The 20,050-nt window shown below is 34.7% G+C and overlaps 3 protein-coding genes, 5 non-coding genes and 1 pseudogene across 8 annotated transcripts; 1 reads left to right on the forward strand and 8 right to left on the reverse strand.

The window, feature by feature from the left end:
• Positions 1-562: 562 nt before the first annotated feature.
• LOC144851962 (histone H2A-like) lies at positions 563-964 on the reverse strand (annotated as a pseudogene).
• Positions 965-3,732: 2,768 nt separating this feature from the next.
• Positions 3,733-12,020, reverse strand: LOC144852761 (uncharacterized). The gene is made up of 16 exons (XM_078710727.1): positions 11,926-12,020; positions 11,487-11,821; positions 11,040-11,250; positions 10,545-10,635; positions 10,316-10,398; positions 9,486-9,625; positions 8,970-9,069; positions 8,662-8,774; positions 8,103-8,255; positions 7,551-7,658; positions 7,029-7,151; positions 6,476-6,604; positions 4,996-5,164; positions 4,505-4,843; positions 4,130-4,389; positions 3,733-4,019 (listed from the first exon to the last, which is right to left on the reverse strand). Exons 2-16 carry the CDS (start codon positions 11,787-11,789, stop codon positions 3,735-3,737), a joined length of 2,607 nt encoding a protein of 868 aa, XP_078566853.1. The 5' UTR covers positions 11,790-11,821; positions 11,926-12,020; the 3' UTR covers positions 3,733-3,734.
• Positions 7,301-7,377, reverse strand: LOC144853065 (small nucleolar RNA snR61/Z1/Z11). Its single transcript, XR_013614382.1, has one exon. It is a non-coding gene; the product is annotated as a small nucleolar RNA snR61/Z1/Z11 (small nucleolar RNA).
• LOC144853062 (small nucleolar RNA snR61/Z1/Z11) lies at positions 7,975-8,051 on the reverse strand. The gene has a single exon (XR_013614379.1). It is a non-coding gene; the product is annotated as a small nucleolar RNA snR61/Z1/Z11 (small nucleolar RNA).
• Positions 8,503-8,579, reverse strand: LOC144853066 (small nucleolar RNA snR61/Z1/Z11). Its single transcript, XR_013614383.1, has one exon. It is a non-coding gene; the product is annotated as a small nucleolar RNA snR61/Z1/Z11 (small nucleolar RNA).
• LOC144853063 (small nucleolar RNA snR61/Z1/Z11) lies at positions 10,016-10,092 on the reverse strand. Its single transcript, XR_013614380.1, has one exon. It is a non-coding gene; the product is annotated as a small nucleolar RNA snR61/Z1/Z11 (small nucleolar RNA).
• Positions 10,776-10,852, reverse strand: LOC144853064 (small nucleolar RNA snR61/Z1/Z11). Its single transcript, XR_013614381.1, has one exon. It is a non-coding gene; the product is annotated as a small nucleolar RNA snR61/Z1/Z11 (small nucleolar RNA).
• A 98-nt stretch (positions 12,021-12,118) lies between the features above and the next one.
• LOC144852056 (dynein regulatory complex protein 8-like) lies at positions 12,119-14,130 on the forward strand. The gene is made up of 4 exons (XM_078709749.1): positions 12,119-12,279; positions 12,733-12,970; positions 13,502-13,611; positions 13,768-14,130. The coding sequence occupies exons 1-4, from the start codon at positions 12,246-12,248 to the stop codon at positions 13,881-13,883; spliced, it is 498 nt and encodes a 165-aa protein (XP_078565875.1). The 5' UTR covers positions 12,119-12,245; the 3' UTR covers positions 13,884-14,130.
• A 121-nt stretch (positions 14,131-14,251) lies between these two features.
• On the reverse strand, positions 14,252-20,036 carry LOC144852054 (delta(3,5)-Delta(2,4)-dienoyl-CoA isomerase, mitochondrial-like). The gene is made up of 8 exons (XM_078709748.1): positions 19,935-20,036; positions 17,895-18,057; positions 17,486-17,574; positions 17,084-17,208; positions 16,201-16,314; positions 15,773-15,915; positions 15,121-15,271; positions 14,252-14,689 (listed from the first exon to the last, which is right to left on the reverse strand). The coding sequence occupies exons 1-8, from the start codon at positions 19,975-19,977 to the stop codon at positions 14,594-14,596; spliced, it is 924 nt and encodes a 307-aa protein (XP_078565874.1). The 5' UTR covers positions 19,978-20,036; the 3' UTR covers positions 14,252-14,593.
• Between the last annotated feature and the right edge of the window lie 14 nt (positions 20,037-20,050).

Here is a 20,050-nt window from a genome sequence, read left to right on the forward strand (position 1 = left end):
TGACTGTTCATGTATCGTCAAAGGTGTCTCGGTCAATGCAAGGCATTCCGACTCACTCTTGTTTAGACACCAATTCGGTTTTGATGTCATTACAGTTGTACAATTTGGCAAAAAATTGTTTGTCCATGGTAAAACCAAGAACTAATGTAAAAAGTAAACCATTTATATAATTTTAATATTATTTTAAACCACTAAGCATGCACTTAAATATATACTATAGGTGGCCTATGCATTTATCATGTCAAGTGTATCATGCTATGCTTAGGCCTCAGATAGTAGGAAATGAAAATATTACACATTATAATTAAAATTAAAGCAAAATATGTTTTAGGTTTTTATAATATAACTTCAGTTCAAACATGTTTTACTTTGTTTTCTACGGTAAGTTAATAAAACTGCAAAATGGTCTAGGCCTATTCTGTATTTATAGTCTAGTTTTTTTAAAGTATTTTTTTGCATTTAACATAAATATATACTGTATTAACAAAAATATACAATACAGACACAACATAGAGTTGCAAATCAAATCTCTTTTATTTATTGGTGGCTCTGAAAAGAGCCGTTTGGTTTGAGTTCGCTGCGATGATTTACTTGGCCTTGGCTTGAGTCTTCTTTGGTAGAAGTACAGCCTGGATGTTTGGCAGTACACCACCCTGTGCAATGGTCACACTTCCGAGAAGTCGGTTCAACTCTTCATCATTACGGATGGCAAGTTGAAGATGACGAGGGATGATTCTGCTCTTTTTGTTGTCACGGGCAGCGTTACCAGCCAACTCCAAGATTTCAGCAGTCAAGTATTCAAGTACGGCAGCCATGTAGACTGGGGCACCAGCACCTACACGGGATAGTCACCCTTTCGCAAAAATCGGTGAACACGACCAACTGGAAACTGAAGTCCAGCACAGCTTGTTGATCGGCTCTTTGCCTTTCCTTTAGTTTTGCCTCCTTTACCAAGTCCAGACATCTTTTATAACTTCACATATAACATCACCTTCATATGGTGTCTCTCCTGCGTGTATTATCAAATGTGTTTTCAAATCCCCATGTTCTTTAAATTTTTTCCCACAATATTCACATTCATATGGTGTCTCTCCTGTGTGTATTCTCAAATGTGTTTTCAACTGCCCATTCCAGTTGAATTTCTTCCCACAATGTTCACATATGGTGTCTCTCCTGTGTGTATTCTCAAATGTGTTTTCAACTGCCCATTCCAGTTGAATTTCTTCCCACAATTTTCACATTCATATGGTGTCTCTCCTGTGTGTATTCTCAAATGTGTTTTCAACTGCCCATTCCAGTTGAATTTCTTCCCACAATGTTCACATTCATATGGTGTCTCTCCTGTGTGTATTCTCAAATGTGTTTTTAAATGCTCATTCCGGTTGAATTTCTTCCCACAATGTTCACATTCATATGGTGTCTCTCCTGTGTGTATTCTCAAATGCATTTTCAAATTCCCACTTGTTTTAAATTTCTTCCCACAATGTTCACATTCATATGGTGTCTCTCCTGTGTGTATTCTCAAATGTCTTTTCAAATGCCCATTTTCTTTAAATTTCATTCCACAATGTTCACATTCAAATGGTGCCTCTCCTGTGTGTATTCTCAAATGTCTTTTCAAATTCCTATTTTCATTAAATTTCTTCCCACAATATTCACATTCATATGGTGTCTCTCCTGTGTGAATTCTCAAATGTGTTTTTAAACTCCCAATTTGGGTGAATTTCTTCCCACAATGTTCACATTCATATGGTGCCTCTCCTGTGTGTATTCTTAAATGTCTTTTTAAATGCCCATTTTGTTTAAATTTCTTCCCACAATGTTCACATTCATATGTTGTCTCCCCTGTGTGTATTCTCAAATGTCTTTTCAAGTCCCCATTTTGTTTAAATTTCTTCCCACAATGTTCACATTCATATGGTGTTTGACCATGTACCATAAAATCATCAAAATGGGTTACACATTTGTTGACCTCTTCTGTCTGAGACTGTGTATGTATTCCTAAATGTAACTTCAACTCATTGAAATCAAATTGATCTCCACAGTGTTCACATTTATATTTTATGATGTTGGTTTTCAACCTATAGATACCTCTATGATAAGTGATTTTTGTGTGGCGCGAAAACAAAACTATTGACATAGTGAAAAGTTAAGCTCTGTCTACACTGTTAAACTTTATGCGACAAAAAATATATAGACATGATGATGTCATATCACTACCACGTTTTTAAAGCATCAATGCCATATTTGGGCATATCACACTTTTCTGGTCAAACTATAGTTAAAATTTTAAAACCTCATACTTTCAAACCTTTAGTACTTTTGGGTAGGCTTCTTTTCAAGATGTTTTTTGCCAAGATGGGCTTCTTTTCTTTTCGAATGTACAATATAAACTAGAAATATACAGTAGTAAAATAAAAAAAAACAAACAAAAGATTATGTCAACATTTTCAACATAGGAGTCTACTATGTTGACATTTCTTCAAAAAAGAAGTTTAAAATCTCTTATAGTATTGATTGCCCTCTTCAATTCCTTGAACAACTAGAACGCCGCTCCGAGAGTGCATATATCCTCCGCCTACTTTAAAATTCCCCTACATAAGTATTCTCCGCAAAATATACTGTATACCATATATATTTTATTATCTTTGTTTCTTAATGCTGTGTGTGATTAGACTAATTTCACTACAACCTGGTGAATGCGAGTTTGGTGTAATGGTTTTGTATCCAGCCTTCCACAGTTCCTGCTGGTCCAGAATTAGGATCCTAGTCCGGATTGCCTCAAAGGAGTGGTCCTTGACCATGTACCTATCGGTGTTTTCAATTTGGTAAAGATGGCAATAACTTTTAAATGGCATTTATTGAAAATATATGGTATGTACAGTAATTGGCTATTAATACATTATTATATACACTGTGTGTATTAGATTAAACAGACCGCGCCTTTGACCAATGATTTAATGACGGTGTGTAGACTATACTGTCTGTGTCTGGTCTAGCTAGTCAAAATGCATGCACCCTTAATACTATTAGTACATAAAAACAATAATATATCACTTTGGTACTACAGTTTCTCTGTTTGTCAAGGTTGGAAATGTTAGAGGTAGTACCACGTACAGTAAATCAAACAGCGATAATTAAATGAAAAGTGTACATATTCAACTTGTGAAAAGAGTTTATTTTCAAAATGGGTAAACTTATGTTCCCCGTAACAAAATTATTCACTAATAATTTTCATCATCCCAAGATCTATCAATACATACATCAATTTAGTTGTTATACCGTCTAAAACCAAAGCACATTACATCACTATTTTAAAGAAAATTTAAAAGGGGAGAAAGATATAAAACGTCCTAATACTCAAATAATTACATTTAAACAGATAAAAACTAGTTTACTATTTTGAAACACACTTATAATCCCAAATGTGGTTATGGTATTTATTCAATCCTTAAATCCAAACATATTCAGATTTACATTTAATATATTTAAGAAGTTGATGTATGTTGTTATTTTAACAATTTCGGTGAACATTTCTTATGTTTTACACGTTCAACATTTATTGAGTACAAACTTAAGGAGATTTTGAGTCAATATTTACAAAGTGCACACTCTGCATGAGTACATGATTAACTAAACGAGATAACTTGTCGAAAACAAGTCTAACAATAAAACTGTTAATCATACATACATCATGATCAAATGCTAATATATAAAAACGGCAAACGCTCATTTTATGACGAGCCACTCTGGTTGTAGTTGTTGTAGTTTCCGTAATACTGCGCGTATTGTTGCGCATATTGAGGATTCTGTTGGTAGTATTGTTGATACTGTTGGTATTGTTGGGCATATTGCTGGTATTGCTGAGCGTAGTTCGATTGATTGTACGAGTCGTAGCTTCCACTGCTGCTGCCGCTGTGAGCTCCAGATCCGTAGCCGCCGCTGCCTTGATTGTAGCTGCCGCTGTTGTAGCTACTGCCGCCACTTCCAGATCCATAACTTGAGCTACCATAGCTTGACTAGAAGAATAAAATGAAAATTAATTTAAAAAAACAAGTCATTGGCTGTATATTTAGTTCAGTTTATTTATTACCAACGATGAGATAAATACAATTTTTGAATACTTTACCTGGTTCTGATTGTATCGGTTTCCGGAATCACGTTTCTGGTAGCTGCCACCACCACTACCATAGCTCGATTGGTTGCGATTACCGCCGCCACCATAACTGCTTCGGCCTCCTGAGCCACCACCTCCTCCACTTCCACGGTAACCACCTCCACTTCCTCCTCGACTGCCTTGACTACCTCTGTAGCCACCACCTCCTCCTCCTCCGTATCCACCACCGTAACCTCCTCGGCCCCCATATCCACCTCCTCCTCCTCTCATTCCTGCGATACATTTAAATATAATCAATCAAATCAACGAAAAAAGATGAAATGACTAAATAATTTAGATTTGTGAAAGCGAGATTAATCTTGGTACAAACAATAAAAGAAACTTTACCTCCACCTCCTCGTCTATCTCTGTTGTCTCTGTAACCGCCTCCACCACCTTGTCGGTATCCACCGCCACGTCCACCACCACCATAACCACCTCTACGGTCATCACGATATCCACCACGCGGGCTACCACCACCTCCATATCGATTGTAGCCACCTTGGTTTCTGTTGTGACCGCGATCTCGATCACCACCTCGGAACCGCTTATCAGGCGGTGGAAGAGCGGCGCGTCCGTCCTTGTTGAACTTGTCTACAAGTTTGGTTGCTTCTTCTTTATCCAGTTCGACGTAAGTCACCTCATCGAACCCACACTTTTCATCGTCAATTGGCAACACAAAATTCGCTGATTAGAAAAGATAAATTACTAAAATGTTAAAATCTTGTAGTGGTAACAAAAGTAACACCAGTTCCCCTCCTTCCCATGGGAGAGCTTGGACCGTTAACCCATTCAGTTACTCCCCATTTTTAGTCCAATAAATGGCGATCACTTCCTACCTTTCATTTCATTTACAGCGCTCTCAGGAATTTCTTTGCCTTCTTCCTTAGTTCGTTTTTCAGTTCGCTCTTTTAGTACCTCCTCTGTAGGGACAATTACGATCGCCTTTCGTGTGAAGCCCTCAAAGGGGCGCATTTTTCTTCTTTGGGCTGAAGCGTACACATTTGTCTGACAAGAGCATATATGGGAGAAATGATCATCAATATTGTTGTTAAGTTTTTTTTTCTCCACTACTTTTCTTCAACTTTATTCTCAATTTCTTCAATACTTACCAAAAAACCTGTGAAAAAATTCTTGTCTATTGTTAATTTCTAAATTTTTTAATCTATCATAAAAAAACAAATCTCATAGTTGCATACTGGAAGATGACAATATAATAAAGCAATCATAATTTTAAACTTTACGAGCACTATTATTAAAAAAAAGAAAAAAAAAAAGAGCAAAATTTAATAGCAATGCGACAAGGTATGCTACGTTATCTTATCACTGTACAATACATTTGGTCAAGCAGGAGGATTTATAAATAAATTTTCTTATTTTCATTATTGCTGGCTACTACAAATATGTTGCGATAAGCTGATCTTGATATATGTTCACTTGCTATTACAGTTCCTTGTTCGTTGCTTCTTTTAGATATCACGTTTTACATCAATATTATCCTTATTAAGTTTTTTTTCTGATGAGAAATATCAATCGCGATTTCCATTCATGAAGCTCTTAAGGAGACAGGTCTATGCATTTCCTTCCATCATTAAATGTTTCGTAATTCCACTTTCCAAGACGTTAATAATATTGTTATTGTATTGAGATGCAAATAGTTACAGATCTTCGGTTATCTCACCATGATAGGGAGTATGTTATCTCCGTATCTTTAATCTCTCCAGATGCAATACTTGTATCCTAATCCTTTCCTAACATTATCTCATCTACAACAAAATAAAAATTGCATACCTACCTGTGTTAACTTGATTGGCCGTTTTCAGTACTTAACTACTTAAAACTACAAATCACCTACCTTTATTTCTACTTACCTGTTAGAAATACATCCTCATATAAAAAACAAGTATAAATTTAAAAACCCACCTCAGTATTATACATTATTATTACATATCTACATATAGTGGTTGACTATCTTTTTAAAGTGAATGCTTTCCATAGTGTTATATCATTATTTAATCTCTCTTCATTATTTAATTGTTTCTTCATAATATCTTCAATTGTTGCATTATTTCCATTGTAATATATCCTTCAAATTCCGGCAGTTTATTTTTCAACATGATGTAGTAAAGTTCGCGTAAAGCATTTTTTTTCCTGGCCGATTCAGTCAATATACAGTACTGTACTAGTATTTGTTCTATCAAATAATTCTTCATAAATTGCCAATTATCGCAATTCTATTAATATCGGATCTAATACTTTGTTCTATCCCTGAAATGAAGGAATGATTAGTAAGAGGGATATTTTGACCACTTTCTTTACCTGATCCAAAATGTAGTTTCTTCGTTTCCGTGGTGCAATCTCGAACCATCGATTAAGACACTTGGTTGCAGTTTGGATCAGAACATCCCACCGACCACTATAGTTCTTCTTTCGTGGTAATCCCATCACCTAACAAATTAAAATAAAGTGTATAGCAAGGTATAAACATAGATCTTGGGTACACCAGCAGTGAAGTCAACTGATCTTAAGTATCCGTCAATGACGGCTGTGTGTCCTCAGAAGATAGCTACAAGAACAGTAACAAAGAACATTCCAACTAAAATAAAAACCACAATAATTATTGATAACTAATCCAGTTGAAAGGACAGGAACAAAGCGTGTACAAACATGTACTCAAGTATTGACTTTTTGTCTTCTATATGCGTGTTATATATCTAATGCAGTATTTGAAGCACTAGAAAAAACAAAATACCAATTCATAATATAAACATTTAGAATATTGGATATTCCCCACAGTTGGTATTACTGCAATGTACAAACAACACTAAAGCATCAACAAAAAATAATAAAAACCAAATTTCTGAATACCAACCTTCATCTTTTCCATGATAAGATTCGTTCCCAGCACATAGAATTTTTTCTCTGGATTTTCTTTGCAATGATTCAATGCCCAGTAGGTTTTACCAGCTGCTGGCAGACCACACATCATAAGAATCTGTACAAATTAATGTTGAAAAATTAATAACAACTAGACAATGTGTATGCAATATACAAATACAGTCAACTCTCTCAATACCTTGATAAAATTTGACAATAAACTACACGATTTTTAACTATTGCAGTATCGAAAATAAAACTTTTTTGTCCTCAGAAAGTTTGGTAAGAGGGGTAACATCACAGTCATTCAGTTGCAGAACTGGAGTATACTTTCATCATTGGAGTATTTTAGTACTGACACTAAGTGTAACTTTAAGTAACAGACTCAATTATGAAACTACTATAAATATAAACCTCCTTACCAGACAAGTACCAATCACATCGGTATATAAATAGATTTATTGGTCTGTTACCCAGAAAATGTGTACATACACACACACTTGGAAATTGATCTTACCTCACACTCTTTCCTTGAAGCTGGTGGTAAAGGCCCTCTTACTCGATCTTCTACGTCTAATTTACCAATAAATGTAGCATCCTCTGGTGGTGCAAAGTATGGTTCCTCCTGTAATTAAAAAAACAATGATATTAATGTATTTGAACATACACTGAATTGCACAAGCCTCTTTGAACACAAAATCAAGCCAAATTATGGTACAGTCAACTCTCCCAATACCGGACACCTTTGGGCTGGCCTAATATGTCTGGTATTATAGTGGCAAAAATGAATTTGGCACCTTGTTGAACCTCCTGAAAAGTCTGTGTCTTGGGAGTTTCTGGTTTTCAGAGAGTCCCGTATTCAGAGAATTGACTGTATCATCATAACAGGACTAAAATAATGTAGCTGCTTTCACTATGGACAGCTCAGTGACACCGTAAATTCCTCAGAAAGTTTGGTAAGAGGGGTAACATCACAGTCATTCAGTTGCAGAACTGGAGTATACTTTCATCATAGGAACTGCATGCTTGAACATGTTAGGAAATCAAAAAAAACAAGTTATGTTTTTACCTTTTGGCCATAGTTGACATCAATAGCAGTGTTCTTGACCAGAAAACTTGGGAACAGGGCTGCGTCACCTAGATCTTCTTCAATTGTGAATGCGACCCCAAGATCAGTACCATTCTTGGTGTATGAGATAGTTGGTTTCTCTCCAGTGAAATCCTACAAAAGCATTAGAAATATTATGTCTTTATAACTTTTTGGACAAAATAACCACTAAATTTTACTTTAACAATACTATATTTTGATTATTATTACTATAAAGCAGTCTACACCATCAAACTAGTTGACAAAAAAGGTGTGTTGTGCCCAAATATGGTAGTGATTTGACATGTTCATGTCACAACAAGTTTCATAGTGTAGACAAGGCTTTAGCTACACAATGCACAATCAAAATAAAACTTGTTTGTCCTCAGAAAGTTTGGTAAGAGGGGTAACATCACAGTCATTCAGTTGCAGAACTGGAGTATACTTTCATCATTGGAGTATTCTAGTACAGACACCAAGTGTAACTTGATAACGGACTCAACCATTAAACTAATTTATATATAAATATAAACCTCCTTACCAGAACAGTACCAATGACATCGCCTTCTCCAAACTTCTCGCCGTAATCCGAGAATTTGCATTTTGTGGAGATCTTGGCAGTTCCTCCATACCCATATGAAAATTCTTCTTCACCTGTAATACAATTGAAAAAAAATAAATGGTGTTTTGGATAATACCCATAACTTGTAGATCACTAGCCTGGCGTTCATACCTCTAGACCACAGAGCTTGTGCTGCTGATTAGGTCAAACATCTGACCAGTTAACTTCACAGCAATTCAGTTACAAAACTTTCATTGTTATTGATAAATAACATTAAAGTGGCTTACCTAGTTGTAGAGATGTACTGTCCGTTGACCAACCAATTCGGACCACGGTCCTGCTAGTTTCTTCGGGTGGCAAATGTTTTACATCCAAATGTTCTGTCAACTAAAAAATAATTGTACTTCATTTAATAGAATGGTTGGAATAGTCCTAACAAAGACTTCTATTTTGATAGTAAACATATGCATTTGCTGGCCTCAGATGCGATACAACAGACACATATTTTGATCAGACTCACTGGTATTTTGTAGGTTTGGTCTCTAGAAAGCATACATATGTCTTGTGTTTAACTGGCCAAAGATCTGTAGTCTAAAGCTCTGTCAACACTATTAAAGTTTACGTGACAAAAAAATGTAATATGCCTATATATGGACATGATGATGTCATATCACTACCATATTTGGGTACATCACATTCTTTTGTAAACTAGTTTGATAGTGTAGACATAGCTTTACTGAAATGGCCATCTAAATAATATCAGTTAGTGTAAATAAAAATGAGGGGATTGTGGGTGTACTCACCTTGATTTCAAAGTAGATCTTTCCCTTGTTGACCCCATGAGTTGCTTTGGCACCTGCCCAGAGATAAGCAAAGCCTTCGTTTGTCAGTGGAAACATTGAGTAGCCATCCTTTGCAACCTTTAAGTTCAAATCGGAAATATCTAAAAAAAATATATAAGTATTAAGAGTTTATTATACATTGGTCATCATTATAGTAAGTGCAACTATAGTAGTTTAAATAAGACCATTAACGATTGTTAGATCAAATCAACTGTAAAGCTCTGTCTACATTATTAAACTGTATGCGACAAAAATATGTAATGTGTCACTACCATATTTGGGGATATCACTACAATATTTGGGTACATCACACTATTTTTGTCAAACTAGTTTGATAGTGTAGACAGAGCTTTATGTTAATAAGTTTTTCAGTACCATCATAATTTAGCATAATGATAATTGCTATAATAGAAGGCACGACCTTCAATTCAGCATAATCATTTAATCTGGTCATTTTACAATATTCCAACATACAAAACAATATTTTTTTGTCCTCAGAAAGTTTGGTAAGAGGGGTAACATCACAGTCATTCAGTTGCAGAACTGGAGTATACTTTCATCATAGGATTGTTAAAATATCTAAACTAAAAATTAATTAAACTAGATTGGGAAACAATTTTACATGTGAATTAATAACACCCTACTTCCTCCCTGTATTATTTTAATTTAAATGAACAGAGCAGAATATTAATAGCATGTTAAATATAAAGTTATTGAGTGATAACATTACATGGTATACCACAAACCATTTATTTGTAATGCAAACTTTTAATTAAGTAATGCAAACTTACATTTACTAGTTACACACTCGGTTTCTGGAATACCATCCTCCTCTTCTTCTGGGGGTGGAGGAAGCGGTGATTTTGATCGAGATCTATCAAAAAAAGTAAGGCATTTATTTACATATTATTTTATCCAGGATTGTTATCTTCTTTTTGATTTATGTTGAAAAACACACTATAGATTACATCTGTTAATAAAATATACATTTCAATACAGCAACATTGCAAAAAACTTTACCTTTTCCTTCTTTCACCCCTGTCACGTCGCCCCCTATAATCGTCACCTTCCCGATCCCTCTTTACACCTTTAGATTCGTCTTTATTTTCATCTGAAATGGAACAATTGTTAAAGTCAAGAAACACAAATTTAAATCGTCACAAATTAGATATTTTTGTAAAATATACTAAATTAAATCTATAGCAGGCACAGAATTTGTAAATAATTGCAATTTACAAAATAAAGGCATTGTCCTCAGAAAGTTTGGTAAGAGGGGTAACATCACAGTCATTCAGTTGCAGAACTGGAGTATACTTTCATCATAGGATTTTCACAATTCTTTAGAAAGGAAGTATTTAATTGAAAACCGGAAACTTTCCCAATTTGTCCAAACAGTCCCAAATACATTTTTACCACTAAAAACACATTCTGAAGACATATTTGGCCAGTCTAAGGGTATTCAGTACTGCAAGAGTTGACTGTATTATACTAAACATAACAGAATTGACAACCTACCCTCTGTTGGTTTTTCACCCTCAACAGCCTCCTCGGCTGTTTGTTCTTTCACTTCCATCTCATCAGTTTCCTTTTTCTCTTCTGTTGTTTCTTCTTTAACTTCTTCAGTCGATTCTGTGACTTCAGCAGGTGCTTCTTCAGTTTTGGCTCCATCCTCAACCGTTTCAGATGTCTGTTCTTCCATTGGTTCTTCTTTCTCTACATCTCCATTCTGTAAAAGAAAATATTGAGAAATTATTTAGATATTTTAACAAAATCGCAATGCAGTGAAATTATTTAACAATCTTTTTTGAATGTTTGTTTAAATCTTAATTGAAAAATTGTATATTTTGTTGACATGAAATAAATAATCAGCTAATTTTACTATTAATTGTATGAAAGAAGACATAAAATAGACAGCAAAATTGTATAGAAATTGAGTGATATTTATAGTAAGCTAAAATTTACCTTTATTTCCTGTTCTTCAGGTAAAGGTGCTTCTTCTTCTGCATTATCATCTTCTTCTTGTTCAACTTCGGCTTCCAAAGGTGGTTCATCCTCTGTAGCCTCTTCTGCAACTTCAGGCTCTTCAACCTCAGCAGCAGCTTCCTCTTCTACCTGTTTCTCTTCTGTTTCATCCTCCACCTCGACAAGAGATTCTTCCAAACGCTGTACCAACACGGCCTTCACTCCCTTGCTATCCAAACCACGCGCTTGCAATTCTTGACGAAGCTCTGCAACTTTCATCTTGCTTGGCGTAATGTCACTCATTTTGAATGGTTATATTTCTAGTCCACTTTAATCTACAAGCATTAACAAATATATTAGTACAATTTTTAGTGCAATAATTATAAATTAAAATGCATAAATTTAAACAAAATATCAGACCGCTCTAAACCACACTTACCTCTAATCGAAAACAAAATGGAGGAAAGATTAATGCAAAGCGTGGGTAAAGTGGTTGACAAAGCCCTTTTTCTATTGGTCCACGACTATGGTGTTAATGAACGCATTCACAATTGACCAATAGAAATTGTCGCTTCAAATAACTTCACGCTATTTTTAGGGCATGGACTGGTAATTTCAATGAAAAGCATTTTGAAAACAAAAGAAATCGTAACGACGTATGTGGTGGCGTTTTTTGTGGGATAGAGAGAGGGCGTGTGACCGGCGCTAGGCCTCGGCCACTGCCTAGCTCAGCCTTAGCAACAGTAAATAATTGGTGTGATGGCTACTCAAGCTGATGAGAAAGAAAGTGCTGGTAGGCCTAGAAAATACAGTTTTTATTTGAGTACTGTTTAAAAAAAACCTATGGGATCAGTCAATTAAACTTGAAATTATTTTATTTCATAGTAAAATTGCCTTTGATTTGTTTTGTAAAATAGATAACAGAAAATCCAGTCACAGCACATACAAAAAAGTTGTGCTTGATTGATTGTATTCATTGTGAAAAAATTCAGCTTTCAGTATTTTATTAGGGAAAAGTGAATTCACTGTATGATGGAGCACTTCTAGACCCGAAATACACTTTCAAATGCTACCGATCAAGTCATCGTTAAACCAAAAAAATCCTAATATAACAATAAACATGTTTTAAAGTCAAATTTGATTCTTTTGGCCAAATATACTATGCGAACGTGCTTTGTTTACTTCATACCTTTGTATATACTGCATTCATTATTGTATTTACTATTATTATATTGTTACATAACAGAGTCATTATTGGCTGAAATCCAGAAGAAAATAAGTGATGCATTTGACATTTTCGATCATGAAAGTAACAAAACAGTGGATGTTCGTGAAGTTGGAACTATAATTCGTTCTCTTGGATGTTGTCCTAGTGAAGGCGAGCTGCACGATCTGCTAGCAGACATGGAAGAAGAGGAACCAACAGGCTACATCAGATTTGACAAGTTCTTGCCAATTATGACAGGAATTCTTATGGAAAGAAAGTAAGGTTGTCAACCAATCAGAGTCATTGGTTACATATCGTCATTTTACTAACTGTACCCTGTATAAAATGTTATATTACAATTAGCAGAGACTTGTTTACATTGGGTCTTGGTAAATTATTATTGTTAGCAGGATTAGGTTTTTAGCAGATAGAAAAACTTCTACCAGTTAAATCTGGAATCTCTCAAAATCATGCCTTCTTATACACATCGCATTGGACCAGAACTGTGGCGGAACAGGTGTGAAAGACACTTTACACTCTCACATCATACAAATAACCCCAGTGTGTGTCACAAACTTCAGATTTTCCTAAAGCTCTGCCTACACTATCAAACTTTGTTACAAAAAAATATGATGTGCCCATATATGGACACGATGACATCATAGCACTACCATATTTGGGGATATCAATACCATATTTGGGTACATCACACTTTTTTAGTTTGATAGTGTAGACAGAGCTTAAGTGATTCTGAAGTAGTAGTTTTCTGTGGCCTATACAATTCTGAACTATTGATTTTTCATCATAGATACAAACCTGCTCCTGAAGATAAATTATTAAAGGCGTTTGAGGTTTTGGACAGTGAACGTAAAGGTCATCTAACTACCGAGGACATCACAAAATATATAACAGAGGAAGGTGAGGTGCATTTGTTATAATGCAGTTAAAGGGGACAGTAAAATCGGGTTCAAAATTACCCCACTTATTCCTGGAGCTACCCTTTAAAGTTGTATAATCAATGAATGTATATTTTATGTAAGTTATTAACTTTTATTTCTATGATATTTTATACAGGAGAACCGTTTACACCAGAAGAGCTGGAGGAAATGTTGTCCGCAGCAGTGGATCCAGATAAAGGAGTCATCCTGTACAGAGACTATGCCTCTTTGATGTCAGTTGACGAAACATAAGGACCTCCTCTGGCAACCTATGTTGTCCACATCAAAGCTCTGTCTACACTATCAAACTTTTTTATGACAAAAAATGTGATGTACCCATTATATGGACATGATGATGTCATATCACTACCATATTTGGGTACATCACACTTTTTTTTGTCAAACTAGTTTGATAGTGTAGACAAAGCTTAAGTATTTTTTATTTGTGTGTTAAATGAATATCATTTCCCTATAAACAATAGCGTTTTTTTGTAATAATATTATAAAGCAAACTACATAACTGTAAATTTAAGAAATAATAATACGACAGACAGATTATCGCAAATCCTGGTTTATTTAACAATCTTATTCAGACTGACTACATTCACTTTTTTTGCTATATTAAAATTTATGTCAAGTTGCCTAATTACAGCAACCATATATTTTCACAATGTAATTATGTACATACTGGTTTTAGAATTAAATAAAGTTTACTTTAACACTAAAATTATAATACAGTATTTAATTTTGTAAAATTAGTATTGTAATGTTTGAGCTTTTTGCCTGTGCATTTATGTTATTGATACAAATATTTATTGAATAAATATTCTCTCCTGAATATCCTCTTGTCTTGTATGCTCAACATAAAAAGTGTGAACATTACTTGTACTATAATTTAATCACTGGAATTATTTGAGTCCTCTGTCGCTTTTTAGAACCAGTGCCTCTCTATGGTGAGAAATCTAAAGTTTTGAAAACACGGGTGTTTCTTTCTGCATTGCTGCCATGGCTGATTTCATGACATCTTCTGACTGAAGCATTGAAGTGTTCCATATAACCTGTTAAGATAATATTATATTACATAAGATAAATACAAATAAATAAATGTGATCAGCCATGGGGACCTAACCCTAAACAACCTTTAAAGTCACGGTTACCCATACTGCACAAGAAGTTTTCAGTTCTGGTAAAAGAACTCAACTAACTGCATATTATGTCAACATATTTTGTGTTAATTTTAATTGCTTGAAGCACTTATTTAAACACAGTTGAGTTGCATGTCGACATAAGCCCACCTTTAAACAACAAACATCTACAATAAGCTCTATCTACAATATCAAACTAGTTTGACAAAAAAAGTGTGATGTACCCAAATATGGTAGTGATATCACCTAATATGGTAGTGATATGACATCATCATGTCCATATATGGGCACATCACATTTTGTTGTCACATAAAGTTTGTTAGTGTAGACAGAGCTTTACATACCATACTATCAAGTCCTTCTTTAACAGATTTATCTCTAGAGTTATTCAAGTTAATCTTTGTCCCCTGTACGGCCACTGGGCTTTTTGATGCTATTGTTTCAGCAACTGTCATAGCCTCTTTAATCATCTCTTCTCTGTCGCCAAATATCCGGCTGAAAAAAAAGTATTGATGTTGTTTTCCTACAGAACTGTATTTGTAATTAATTTTTTACTTTTACACTTTTTGTCATTTTTTAGTCCATTTATGTATATGTATCTTTTAATCGGATTTGCTGACAACCGACATTTCTTTGTTTTTAATGAAGACAAATAGTGTTGTGTTGTGTATCTTGTACTGGAGTAATAATAGTCAGTATCCCTTTATCCCCTAAAGGTGGTCAAACAGCTTGTTGTCCTTACTGTTGGCTGACAATTTTCATATAACCTCACACCTCATAATGTAACACAATAAGAGTGTTTAAGATGCTCCGCTACCGATAACAGGGTCTTGGGTTCAAATCCTGTCAGGTGTCAGGAATTGTTCTCATGAAAAAAGACAAATCCACCTCCAAAGATGTGATTAAGACTCTGTTTTGCAGAGCATCTGGATTGCCACATTCCAGGAGGATAGTGAATTAATTCATCATTTTCCTAAATTATAAAACAAAACTTACCTCACAAATCCAAATTCTTTGGCTTCATCCGGAAGGAATTTACGTGCTGTTAAAGCAAGTTCTCTGACCCAGCTATGGCTTCCAACAATCTTGGGCATCCATTGCAATGTACCCAAATCTGCGGCTAATCCTATGTCAATTTCCTGAAATAGTTCAAATAGCCACCTTTTAATAATGTACCCGTCTTAAGCTCTGTCTACACTATCAAATTTTATATGATAACAAAATTGTGATGTGCCAATAATATGGACACGATGATGTCATATCACTACCATATTTGGGCATATTACTACCGTATTTGGGCATATTTTGTCACACTAGTTTGATAGTGTCAGTATGCAATTCAATATCGTTTGATAATAACCTACCAGCTAAAAAAATCACCTTCTCAATGGAAACAAATTCTTAAGTGCCAAAGTAAAACTAACCTTTATTTGAAACCATGCATCAGAAGTACAATATCTCATGTCACATGCTGATATCATATCAATACCGCCCCCAACGCAAGCACCATGTACTGTCGCAATTACTGGTTTGGGACACTGAAAGAGAAGATACAGTACACACATTTGGTTATCTGCTATGTATAACTATAATGTATTATAAATGTACAGATTTCTCAACCAATCCACTTTAAGATTTATAAAACCGGCAGATGTATTGTCTCCCAAAAACATGAAAAATGAAGATTAATTAAATCAGACTTTGAATATGTTATTTTGTAGTTTTAATCAAGTTAATCACTTCAATAGAAAAAAAACCCTTAAAAATCATGTTTTCACTTATAAAATGACAAAATAAATGGTAAAATTCAACCAAAAGCCAATTTGACCATTTTTGCCTTTAAATTACCCTTTTTCAGGAAAATACATTTTTTTTCGATCCAATTTTTTGTCAAAGTGGATAACTATTATGTTACATTAAATATTAAAAAAAAAATTTGTTAAATTATATTTTCAGGGGGACAATACATCTTTAAAGCAATGCATACAGCGACAGATGTTTCTCTCAATCTTAGTAAATTCAGACATTTTGTAGAGATGTTCCAAAAATAGATGGACTATGCATATATACTTTACATTTGCCTCTTTCCACCCAGGTGTATAACACTATAAATGGTTACCCGGTTAGATCAAGACACAACTTTGTACTGATTACTAGCTGCATTATGGGAGTATGTTTCCATACATGTTTGATAAAAAAAATGACCGGGGTAATAATGTGAAGCGTTGTGAAATAAACGCTATACAATAATTAGCAAAGTGAGAGTATCTGAGATACACAATGATTATAATAACATATGCCACTTACATTTTCAATACTTAAAAATGTTTTTTGCAATTCTGCTACAGTTTTCCTTATTTGGAAAGCTGCCCGTCCAATATCAACATCTTCATCTCTTGTTAGCAACTCAGAATGGTCCATGATATCAAGACCTATCAATATATAAAAAAATAGTATTCATATAGTAATGCAGCTGTAATTAATATACAGTCAAGTCTACCAATACCGAACACCTATGGGCTGGCCAAATATGTCTGGTTTTCTGACAAGTCTAGTATTCTGAATGTGTTTTTAATGGTAAAAATGAATGATTGGGACTGTTTGGACTTCAACAAAAGTTGTCTTTGGATTTATATCGCAACATCAAGAGTGCATTAGCACCTTAACCTAGGCGAGTGTGGTAATATTATGTATTGTGTATAACTGTACCTGCAGTAAAAGCTTTGCCTGCACCAGACAGGATAACTACCCTACAGTCAGGATCGTGGGCTATCGTATCAAAGCATTCTGTGAATTCTCTGTAAAAAAAAAACATTTTTATTAATATTTATGGAATAAATCTGTGAACAACATCAGTAACTTCTTCCTCTGCTGCTGGTCGTTGTTTCCACATAACCAATTTGAAACTCCAACTGAATTTTGATCCTGGTCAGAAAATGGAACCGTTCACACTAAACTTTGGATTCATTACAAAACATACTACAGCGTAAAAGACATGGCGCAGTGTGAACACAGGTTTACTTGCAATATCTCTTGGTGTATACCCAGAGTTTTTCAACCACCACCTGACAGAATTCAGGTACAGTGTGAAAGTAACTTTATTCGCAATATCTCTTACTTCCAGAACAATCTGTTCATGGCATTTCTTTTTTCGGGCCTGTTGAGCTCGACTTGGTAAACAAAATTGGTTGGTTGCGACACTGCCAATGTGTTGAACTTGTAATTATCTAAAGACGACATTTTTCTTGACATACTTGTAAAAGACGGGTTCAAAGTTAAATCTGGAAAAAAATATTTTGTAATGATAAAAATTGAAAACAATATGAGTAGATTTGGTTATCAGACGATCGGGACCACGGACGATCGGGCCCAGACGATCGGGCCAAAATCGTGAGACGATCGGGCCCATCAAGGGTGAAAGACGATCGGGCCCAGAGACGATCGGGTCCAGACGATCGGGCCCAACAAACAAGACGATCGGGCCCAAAACATTCTCGGAAAATTTAAAAAAAATTAATACTGTACGCGAATACAAACAACACAATAATAACAATTAAAATCAATCACATTTATTCATAAATCGAGAGTATTGGTAAGAAATTCTTAAAACCAGCAGTAGGCCTAGGCCTAGTCTAGTGTTAATTAGGGGAAAATTATGATAAAATCAAAAAAAATCTAGGCCTAATTAACCTTTTTATTAATTAAAATCTTAATTACGCAATTAATAATTACGTTGACACTAGCACTAGGCTGATGAAATGTGGCACATTATTTTATATAACACAAAAGACTATCGGGCCCAACGCTAAGACGATCGGGACCAACTGCTAAGACGATCGGGACCAACTGGTAAGACGATCGGGCCCAACGTGGTTCTGAAAACTCTGGACGATCGGGCCCAACTGGTATGACGATCGGGCCCAACGCTGAAGACGATCGGGACCACGTTATCTGGGCCCGATCGTCCATGGTCCCGATCGTCTGTTCCCCGTAGATTTTATTAAAAATATTTTAATAATTATTATAAAACATTTAAAAGGTAAGATTAAAAATACAATTACAACAAAATATAAAATGCTTATATTTATTAGCAAAAATACACATTTTATATTTTAAACAAGTCACAAGTTTGTAAGTGAAAGTTAATATTAAAGTAAATTTTAAATATCATTACAACACACCACTTAGTATAGAGTATTAAGGTACTGTAAGTAAGTTAAAAACTCTTTTTAATCTCTAATTATTATATAATAAATAATGAATAGGCCTAAATGTTAATCATTTTCAGTGTCTTTCATTACAATGCCAAGCTAAATAAATGCTGCAATCTCGAATAAAATGGTTTTATATGCTGGTACTGTAGGCCTAGGCCTAGCCTGGAAGAGAGACAGTCCCACTAAACAGAGTCGATTGGTCATCATGTCATTGATTAAACGCATAGGCCTAGCCTAGACTATTTTCAGTTTATTTATATCTCCCTCCTTAGAGTACTAGAAGCAAGGAAAGTTCACAGCGAGCGAGAAGACGATCGGGACCACGTTATCTGGGCCCGATCGTCCGTGGTCCCGATCGTCTGTTCCCCGTAGATTTTATTAAAAATATTTTAATAATTATTATAAAACATTTAAAAGGTAAGATTAAAAATACAATTACAACAAAATATAAAATGCTTATATTTATTAGCAAAAATACACATTTTATATTTTAAACAAGTCACAAGTTTGTAAGTGAAAGTTAATATTAAAGTAAAGTTTAAATATCATTACAACACACCACTTAGTATAGAGTATTAAGGTACTGTAAGTAAGTTAAAAACTCTTTTTAATCTCTAATTATTATATAATATAATAAATAATGAATAGGCCTAAATGTTAATCATTTTCAGTGTCTTTCATTACAATGCCAAGCTAAATAAATGCTGCAATCTCGAATAAAATGGTTTTATATGCTGGTACTGTAGGCCTAGGCCTAGCCTGGAAGAGAGACAGTCCCACTAAACAGAGTCGATTGGTCATCATGTCATTGATTAAACGCATAGGCCTAGCCTAGACTATTTTCAGTTTATTTATATCTCCCTCCTTAGAGTACTAGAAGCAAGGAAAGTTCACAGCGAGTCCTAACATAATATAGTTCTTTAGAAGTATTAAAGTCATCTTACTTTTTTTACAAAAACGTACAAATAAAGAACGTAAATACATCATATAAAAAGTGAAGTGTTAGTTTTGTTCTTTTTTATCTCTCGATGATCCTCATCGCACACAATGTGCATTCTGG

The sequence above is a fragment of the Antedon bifida genome, chromosome 9 (genome assembly GCF_963402885.1).
Source record: "Antedon bifida chromosome 9, ecAntBifi1.1, whole genome shotgun sequence".
NCBI lineage: Eukaryota > Metazoa > Echinodermata > Crinoidea > Comatulida > Antedonidae > Antedon > Antedon bifida.

Bases quoted from the DNA above. Each gene is read 5' to 3' on its own strand.
- LOC144852761 (XM_078710727.1), bottom strand. From the start codon at position 11,789: ATGAGTGACATTACGCCAAGCAAGATGAAAGTTGCAGAGCTTCGTCAA. The intron at 8,256-8,661 runs GTAAGGAGGTTT...ATGCTTTTGTAG, and splicing joins ATGTCATTGGTACTGTTCTG to GATTTCACTGGAGAGAAACC. The intron at 4,390-4,504 runs GTAAAGTTTCTT...AATGTATCGCAG, and splicing joins AGATAGACGAGGAGGTGGAG to GAATGAGAGGAGGAGGAGGT.
- LOC144852056 (XM_078709749.1), top strand. From the start codon at position 12,246: ATGGCTACTCAAGCTGATGAGAAAGAAAGTGCTG. The intron at 12,971-13,501 runs GTAAGGTTGTCA...TTTTCATCATAG, and splicing joins GGAATTCTTATGGAAAGAAA to ATACAAACCTGCTCCTGAAG. The intron at 13,612-13,767 runs GTGAGGTGCATT...TATTTTATACAG, and splicing joins AAAATATATAACAGAGGAAG to GAGAACCGTTTACACCAGAA.
- LOC144852054 (XM_078709748.1), bottom strand. From the start codon at position 19,977: ATGATGTATTTACGTTCTTTATTTGTACGTTTTTGTAAAAAAA. The intron at 17,575-17,894 runs GTAAGAGATATT...TTTTTTTTACAG, and splicing joins ATGAACAGATTGTTCTGGAA to AGAATTCACAGAATGCTTTG. The intron at 16,315-17,083 runs GTAAGTGGCATA...CTTCTCTTTCAG, and splicing joins CATTTTTAAGTATTGAAAAT to TGTCCCAAACCAGTAATTGC.